This window comes from Drosophila miranda, chromosome XR (assembly GCF_003369915.1).
Source record: "Drosophila miranda strain MSH22 chromosome XR, D.miranda_PacBio2.1, whole genome shotgun sequence".
Taxonomy (NCBI): Eukaryota; Metazoa; Arthropoda; class Insecta; order Diptera; family Drosophilidae; genus Drosophila; species Drosophila miranda.
Genome location: NC_046674.1, coordinates 28,318,566 through 28,327,454, shown reverse-complemented (window position 1 = coordinate 28,327,454; position 8,889 = coordinate 28,318,566). Strand labels below are relative to the sequence as shown.

Sequence of the window (8,889 nt, the reverse complement as noted above, 5' to 3'; positions counted from 1 at the left end):
AAATACAATAAAAGCAAGGATTAAAAGCTATCCAATTTTGTAGAAAATTTATTCATCAATGGGCTTAAATTATGTGGGCACGGCTAAATGTTCTATATAGCTGGTAATATTCGTCGGAATATCAAAAACGAGGAATATGCAAAATAGAACTTGAATTCGTCAGTATATTTACGGTATATTTTGAAAATGAGGTGGTATGTTTCGGTATATTTCTGAGGGTCACGGACGGTATATTTTATCGATAAATCCGCGGTCACACTGTTTGTGGGTTGATAATAAAAATTAAAAATAATAAATTAAAAATAAAAATAAATTGTGCAAAATGGCTCAGGCAATGCCAAACCAGCCCAAATTTCTCCCTCGCATAGAGCGCATGGTGACAACATCCAACTCGTACGTCGCAACTTCATCCGGCAATCCCTTTGATGTGGAGGAGGAGGATGAGATATTTAGTAAACACAAAATAGTACTCCGAGTGCCGACCGACTGCACAGGCGACCTGATGCACTTGACTGTGTCTAAGAATTGGCTCGTTTGCTTGCTAGGCTCAGCGGAACGGACAACTCTACTGCGCTTTTTCCTTCCGCGTGCTATTCCACCGGGTGGTAAGTTTCCACAGGAAAAAGTACGACTACTAATTACTTTTACACATACAACTGATTTGCAGAAGTGGCGCTCGAGCGATATCTTTCGGGGTCTGGCTACAAGATTACAAAGATTTTTCTAGACCACACCGGGCATCATCTGGTCATCTCCGTCGTCCCGAAGTCAGCATCAGCCGGAGTCTCCGCCGACTTTCTGTACATTCACAGCACCGAATCGTCCACAGCGCAGCAGTTGAAGGTGCGTCGGATAGAAAAGTTCAAGGACCATGAAATCACAGCTGTGGCGTTTAACCCGTACTATGGCAATGAGTCGACGACAGGTCCCATACTCCTGGGCACCAGTCGCGGCCTTTTATTCGAAACAGAGCTAAGTCCCACCAGCGACAGTCACACTCAGCGCAAGCAGCTCTATGACTTGGGTCTGGGTCGCCCCAAATATCCAATCACCGGCTTGAAATTGCTACGGGTGCCCAACAGCAGTCGGTACATCGTTGTGGTCACTAGTCCGGAATGCATTTACACATTCCAGGAGACACTGAAGCCGGAAGAGCGCACCCTCCAGCCCATATTCGCTGCGTATGTGAATGGGGTGCAAGAGCCACATTGCGAGGAGCGCAAGACCGACTTGACCTACTCCCAGCTACGATTCTTTGCCCCGCCAAATAGCAAATACCCTAAGCAGTGGGCGTGGCTCTGCGGGGCAGGCATACGCGTGGGTGAAGTAAGTAACTAGCGGCTGCCGCTGGCTCCAAATTGATTATTTCTTGTTTGGATTTCCAGCTTTCGATCGAAGCGAATGGCAGTGCAACTCTTCTGGGCGACACCCTGATCAGCCTCGAATTTGAGAAGGTTAAGCACTTGTCGTACGATGAGCGTCGCCTGAATGTGCCCAAGGCATTCGTCCTCACCGAGTACCATGCCGTGCTCCTCTATGCAGATCACATACGAGCCGTTTGCCTACTGAACCAGGAGCTGGTCTATCAGGAGCCACTGGACGAAGCCCGAGTCGGCAAGCCGCTAAACATTGAGCGTGATGACATCACCGGATCCATCTATCTGTACACCGTCAAGGCAGTGTTCAACTTGAGAATCACGCGCGAGGAACGAAATGTGTGGCGCATATACCTGGACAAGGGACAATACGAACTAGCTACAGCCCACGCAGCGGAGGTGCCCGAGCATCTGGACTTGGTCCTTGCGCAGCGTGCAGACGCCGCCTTTATAGAGGGCTCCTATGAGGTGGCAGCAGACTATTATGCGGAGACGGGCAAGTCCTTCGAAGAGGTCTGTCTGAAATTTATGGTGCTGCCAGACAAGAGGCCAATTATCAACTACGTGAAGAAGCGTCTTAGCCGTTTGACCACAATGCCAGCTGATGTGGAGGCCATGGAGGAGGATCATGCGACTGCCATTAAAGCCCTGGTGGTGTGGCTCATCGATCTTTACCTAATTCAAATAAACATGCCCGACCAAAACGCAGACTGGCGCCAGGCGTGGCAATCCGAGTACGACGAGTTTATGCGGGAGCCGCCCGTCCTCGCCTGCACAACTCGGAATAGCGCAGCGGTACAGCAGCTAATTGCCGAGCATGCGGATCCCCACAACATGGCCCAGTTCGCCATCGCCATTGGCGACTACGAGGAAGTGGTTGCACAGCAACTGAAGGCCGAACGTTATGTCGAGGCATTGCAGACACTAGGCAAGCAACGCGACATGCAGCTCTATTACAAGTACGCGCCCGTACTTATGGAAAAGCTGCCCAAGCCCACAATCGATGTCCTCATAGCGCAGGGCGCCAACTTGGAGGTGGAGAAGCTGGTGCCCACACTTATAGTCATAGACACGCCCGAGCAGAGGGAGCAGACCATTCGTTATCTGGAATTTGCCATCTATAAGCTGAACACCACTAACGATGCCATCCACAATTTCCTCTTGCATCTTTACGCACAGTACGAGCCAAAATTGCTCATGAAGTACCTAGAAATTCAGGGTCGGGACGAAAGTCTTGTGCACTATGACATCCACTACGCGCTCAAGGTGTGCACAGATCTCGATGTGAAGGTGGCATGTGTTTTCCTGCAGTGTATACTGCACATGTGGATTTCTGCGGTGGATCTGGCACTGAAATTCGATATGAAGCTGGCCAAGGAGACGGCCTCGAGGCCCACAGACAGTAGGATGCGCCGCAAACTATGGCTGCGTATAGGTAATTGAATCGAATTGCTCATAAATAGTATGTCGTCTCACCCAATAGCTTATCCTTGTTGTGCCTCCTGCAGCTTGTCATGATATCAAGGGAACCAACGATGTGAAGAAGGCCCTCAATCTGCTCAAAGAGTGCGAGCTGCTGCGCATCGAGGATCTATTGCCATTCTTTTCCGACTTTGAGAAAATAGATAATTTTAAGGAGGCTATTTGCGATGCCTTAAAGGTAGGATTTATGATTAATGATCTTTACAGGAACGGATAACTTTCTCCTTTTTATCACTATCAGGACTATAATCAGCGTATCCAAGAGCTGCAGCGTGAAATGGCCGAGACCCAGGAGCAGTCGGACCGCGTAGGAAAGGAGCTGCAACAACTGCGTGAGCATAGAATCTGCATAGATGCCCAGGACACTTGCTCCATCTGCGAAATCATGGTGCCAATAAGACCATTCTTTGTGTTCATCTGTGGGCACAAATTCCACAGTGACTGCCTTGAAAAGCAGGTGATGCCTCTGCTCAACAAGGACCGCAGTCGGCGACTGGGCATATTGAAGCAGCAGCTGGAGGCAGAAATGCAGACGCAATCGCAAGCGCAGGCCTCGACTTCCACGGCTGCTCCCAAGCTGCAAACAGTCGAACAGCAAAGAAAGCGTGCCGAGATCAAGACGGAAATCGAGGACATTCTCGCGAGCGAGTGCCTCTACTGTAGCATGTTTATTGATACCATCGATCAGCCGTTCGTTGACGATTGGGAACAGGTGAATGTCGAGTGGGACTAGTTGTGCGAGTCTGACGAAAATCTACATCCAAATGGATTGTAAATATAAAGTATTTATTAATAAACCTACAAATCACAACATTACTAAGTAAATTTTTCCATTGAATTACGCAAATGGCATGAGCTTCAACTACAGATCGTCAATCAATAATTTGCATTCGCAGCTCATTTGTTACAAATGACATGACGGTATTGAGAACAGCTTGTTGTATCGATGCATTCTGGACTATCAGCGGCAGCAGCATCACTATGTCGGTGGGATGTATCTCAGCAACGGCCTTGGACACATGCTGCACCAAGTGCTCGCGCTGTCTGTCCGTCAGGTCGTTGAGTATTACTTCGCCAAGGGGCCTAAATGAGCCTGCAAGTAAAAAATAGTCGATGATTATGAAGCGTTCAAAGGTGAATGATGAGGTCCACTGCTTCCTCACCGCTAGTCATTTTGTACGCCGCAATGCCACCGGCAGCACCGCCAACTGCCAGACCCACAGGGCCCAAAAGCATTCCGCCAGCGAAGGCGCAGGCTCCACAAATAGCTGCTCCCTTGCCAGACTGCTTTACGGCGACACGAACATTCCGCTCGTCGGCCACAATGGCAATCGCCTCCATCAACTCCCGCGTATCAATGGGCATTTTTGAGCTACGTGGTTTTACAGCGTAATTTCACAATCTAAATCCAATCCAAAGTTCGATTTTAGAGCTTCCGTACTAATATGTATCTAAAATCTGATATTTGTAAATTAATATAAAATATATTTTTAGAAATTAAATAAGTATTTACTAGCTAGTATATCACAAAAAAACAACGCAATTTGTTCCTTGGGCGACGAAATATAATTTTTGTTTTTGTTTGTCCTAGCGATGTTAAATATATATATGAATATATCGATATGTTTGTAGATGATTCGATTCAGTAGCGATTTTGATTGTTGCATCGATAATATCGGCGAAGGAATCAGTGCTTGTAACACCAAAACTAACAACAGCTGCGATTAGCAGCCCACTAACAGCCCACTGTTCACGCACTGTTACTTTTGTTTTGTTCGAATTAAGTTAAAGCTAATGCATATAGAACGTTCGATGGTTGCTGTTCGTTGATGATAATCTTTCGGTAGATCAGTACTGCAAGCCACCCAACGAATGAAAACGCCCAGTCGCCAAACAGTTGGTGGCATTTGTCTGTGCTGCTGCTGCCAATTTTCTATGCGCAGATCATTTAATGACACGGCATGTGGATATGAAAATGTGAATTATTCGGCAACCAGTGTGTTTTTCACAAATCGAACCACAATCGGAGTAAATAGGCGTTCAACTCCACTTTAGCTGCGTTTCATTAGAGATCAAAAGGCAATGTTCCCCTGCAAACACGTAAGTCGAACGCGCAGGCAAGTAAATTTATATTATGTACAATATGAAGGTATGTACGTATGAAGGTGAGTGTATGGAGACAAATCGTTTTAATCTTTAAAACATGTTGTAAATAAATGATTTGCGAAAATGTGCATTGATATAAGAGCGATATGTCTTATCTCTTTTAATTTTTGACATAATACCTTATGTAAATAGATATGTATGTATTTACATATATATACAGTGTGTCTGTAGATTCTAAAGGACTTTTAAACGGGACCAGCAGCCGTCTGCATATTGCACAGAAAATTCAGTTTGATTTTTCGTACACTCATCATGCTGCGTTGCATGTTGGCCCGTTTAAAAAATTCTTTATATTCCGACATACAAATTCCACCAGATCGGGGGGGCTACACCACATGCGCTTGTTAAATAAATTTTATGTTTTTATTGGACCGCTGTTATCGCATTCAACCGATCCGTTAATTAATTGCTTAATTAGCGTAGCGGTGTCATTTGGAATTAAGCCGCCAAGGCGCTAAAACGAAGAGGAGCAAACAAGTATAAGCCATTTGGATAGACCCCTACCCCCATGTGTGTGAGTAGGGTTGCGCTGGCTAGGGCCTGTGGCGCTTCGAGTGCCACACCTACCTACACTTATTGCCATAGGGCCAGAGGCGGCACCCCCGAGCGAGGGACAAGCCCTTGCCGCGTTGTGGTAGCTAATTCATTGCGTAAACAAACCCCGCCAAATATAGTAAATATTTGCATACGTATAAGGTACGAGTACGGGGGTGTCCCCTTTCCCTTCGTCCCATCGGCGATTCAGTAATATTAATGTGTTGTTCTTTGTTTTACAGCAGTGCACATTGCTTTGGCTATTGCTGATGCTCCTTACTACTGGACACGCACGACCAGAACAGCAACAGGCTTCGGCGGACGAGCCGTTGGAGGCTAAACGGGAAGATGGTCACTCCTTGACAGCTCCACGCCCAGCCGATGATGAATTAGCAACTGTGGCGCCAACAACGACACCAGTTCCCGCTGTGGCTATCACGCAGGGAGCAGCAACTGGTGCTGCAACTGAAGCCACCCACTCTCAGCCCGTCGCAACGGCGGTGCCAGCTACGTCCTCTACCTCCACCTCAACCACTGTCCCCGCCCCGCTGCTGCCAGCTGCCCCGGAGCAGCCCGAGTATCTGAAGCACTGTTTTTATGCCGATGAGCACTTGTGCATGTATGGCAATGACGGCCAAGGCAACGAAGCACCAGACGCACTGGGTCACATATCGACAACACCAGAGTCCGACTCGCAAGGTATTGGCTTACAGGTCAATGCTAGTCAGGGGAACAGCCAGAACCTAGAACGCAATGCCAACAGCTGTCAGTGCCACGAGCATCCGGCAAAGGCCAACTCCTGGTATTGCTGCAACATATCGCAAATGTCAATGATCTCAAGCTGCAGCAATATATCAAAATGGACAAATCTGCACGTGCGAAATCTCACAGTGAGAACCATAGATCTCTCCAATCCCATCTTCCGCTCTCTCCAGTCACTGGCAGTGACCGATGGAAATATTACGCGACTGATTAATGCCTTTCCGCGACACTCGGCCCTCAAGTGCCTCAACATATCAAACAACAATATTTCGGAGATACCATCACGAATGTTCAAGGATGTTCCCCATTTGGAATTCTTTGGAATGTCACGAAACAATCTATCATTAGTGCCACATCACAATCAGAACAAAAATATTACAGTGGACATTAGGTGAGGATCGGATGGGATCTCCTTTCTATTTCCATTTCCGCTCGTATTACATAATCCTATTTTTTTTTCTATGAACTTTCCTTTTCAGTGGTAATATGCGCATGCTCTGCAATCCACTAAACGAAATCATAAACAATGATTCATTCAACTTTGTGAACCCAAAGCACTCTTACTGCTTGTATAATGCCACCCACGAATGGTTCCAGTCCACAGATCTGGTGTCCGTGGAGCAGCTGGAAAGCACGAAGCGTTGCATGACCAAGTGTCCAGTGATACCGAACTATGGAAGCTGCAAGTGCAGATTCGAGAGCATCATGATTATACAGGATGACCAGTCCAAGCCCAAATGCCATGTCGACTGCTCCAACCTGGGACTGGTGGAGCTGCCACCAAGACTTCCCGATAACACGTTCGTGCTGAATATAACCAACAACAAAATCACTAGTCTAGGCGACCATTTCCAAACCAATCCAACATATCACAACATAAACAGACTGGTGGCCGACAACAATCAGATATCTTCCATTTACGAATTTGAGGGGACAAAGTTTATTGAGAATTTCCAGCGCATCTACATGCGCAACAATTCTCTAAGCAAGGTGAGTGTTGGCTGATAACTGAGAGCTGAGAACAACTGCATTGAAACAAAAAATGTCCATTATAGATACCCGAATACTTTCTAAACAACGCACTAATGGATACAGGTCGTCGCATTTACCTGGCAGGCAACAAGCTTCAATGCGACTGCAACTCAGCCAAAACTCTTCAGAACTGGCTCAAGGAGCGAAGCACAGACATACCCGACTATATGGAGATACGCTGCCGGAATATACCCCAGAGTGTCATAGAGCTGCAGGAGGCCAAATTATGCCAGTCACCGCCTGATTGGACAGACTATATATACTATTTGATAGCCGCGGAAGTCATCCTGCTGCTGGGTCTTATCACCAAAGTGTCCTATGATTATTGGGTATTTAAGACGTCTGGCTATTTACCGTGGCCAGCTAGTAAAATGCCCAAATTGCCTTGCGACTGGTTGTGCGAGTCCTAGATAGAGATTTAGAGGAAGAGGACTTAGTCCTTGGCGAACACCCAAAATATCCTAAGATGGCTAGACAGCTAGACATGCGAGTCGTAAAGAGAAATAGACCTGGCGTTAGCCCTAAATTTTGAAAGAGAAATGTTGGCCAATACCCGGACCTTAACACAATCAAACGGTAGAAATGGCAGGGCGTACTATTATACCTGACAGTGGAACAATGTGCCTTTTATATGCATATGCATACACATGTACATACATATATAATCCAATTTGTATTTTTTTTGGTTTTTATATTCGGTATCTTAAGTGAAAAACTGCAAAGAGCTGCCAGTACCCAAATTTACTATATATTGTATAAGACTTTTTAGTTTTCTAATCTGCGAGATAGGACCTCGTCCGACCACTGATATAAATCCATTTGTCAGAATGTTCTTGCCAGTAACGTTACATTGTCCAAGTGTAATAGTCATTAATCTTAATCGTGAAACAAAATGGGAGTCAAATCCACTCTCAACCGAATGCCCATCATGATGGATCGCAGATTCCACTCTGAATATAAATACGTACGTGGTCATTAATGCGGCTCAATGTGGTGGTCCTCGTGCAGATTTTTCCAAAAAACTATGTGGATAATTTCGTAGGGCCTTACATTGATCTGGTCGATCTTGCTTCCATTGAGAGGGATGATTTGAAAAGCATATGAGGATGGTATTTCTATAAGTTATATGGCGCTTCCATTTAGACCACAGGCTTGGCCCCGTACGTGGTCACAATGAAAATCTTTCACCGGCGACCGCTTGTTGCTCCAAATCTTCTTCTCCAATCAATTCTTGGCAAGAGCACGATGACATATGGATTCATGTCGATTTTATGTATATTTAGTACAGCCAAACCAAGACATGTATTTACGGCGCTACAAATAAATCGTAGCATTGCGCATCAATTAGTCGGTGCTGCTCGAAACAAAATATTGAGTTGCTTTGGATGTTTTGACAGAGTGATGAAGACGAGAAGACTATTTTAATAAATTTTGCTTCGATACAATGAAACAGAAAGATTTTGTTGTTATTAAAATTACATTTGAATGCCCCTTCACGATAGATTCCCGACAAATAGCTGCCCAAAATTGAGGAATG

The 8,889-nt window shown here is 45.8% G+C and overlaps 3 protein-coding genes across 4 annotated transcripts; 2 read left to right on the top strand and 1 right to left on the bottom strand.

Annotated features, from left to right (window-relative positions):
* The first annotated feature begins 266 nt into the window (after window positions 1-266).
* Window positions 267-3,674, top strand: LOC108150972 (vacuolar protein sorting-associated protein 18 homolog). Its single transcript, XM_017279309.2, has 5 exons — window positions 267-605; window positions 668-1,326; window positions 1,386-2,811; window positions 2,885-3,036; window positions 3,100-3,674. The coding sequence occupies exons 1-5, from the start codon at window positions 323-325 to the stop codon at window positions 3,589-3,591; spliced, it is 3,012 nt and encodes a 1,003-aa protein (XP_017134798.1). The 5' UTR covers window positions 267-322; the 3' UTR covers window positions 3,592-3,674.
* LOC108150977 (protein C19orf12 homolog) lies at window positions 3,624-4,480 on the bottom strand. The gene is made up of 3 exons (XM_017279319.2): window positions 4,372-4,480; window positions 4,022-4,316; window positions 3,624-3,951 (listed from the first exon to the last, which is right to left on the bottom strand). The coding sequence occupies exons 2-3, from the start codon at window positions 4,221-4,223 to the stop codon at window positions 3,731-3,733; spliced, it is 423 nt and encodes a 140-aa protein (XP_017134808.1). The 5' UTR covers window positions 4,224-4,316; window positions 4,372-4,480; the 3' UTR covers window positions 3,624-3,730.
* A 105-nt stretch (window positions 4,481-4,585) lies between these two features.
* On the top strand, window positions 4,586-8,808 carry LOC108150975 (protein halfway). Of its 2 annotated transcripts, none has more exons than XM_017279316.2 (4): window positions 4,586-4,958; window positions 5,804-6,711; window positions 6,800-7,310; window positions 7,376-8,808. In XM_017279316.2, exons 1-4 carry the CDS (start codon window positions 4,941-4,943, stop codon window positions 7,760-7,762), a joined length of 1,824 nt encoding a protein of 607 aa, XP_017134805.1. In that variant the 5' UTR covers window positions 4,586-4,940; the 3' UTR covers window positions 7,763-8,808. The 2 variants fall into 2 exon arrangements, with proteins under 2 accessions (XP_017134805.1, XP_017134804.1); XM_017279315.2 differs by having other exon boundaries at window positions 5,801-6,711.
* Window positions 8,809-8,889: the final 81 nt, after the last annotated feature.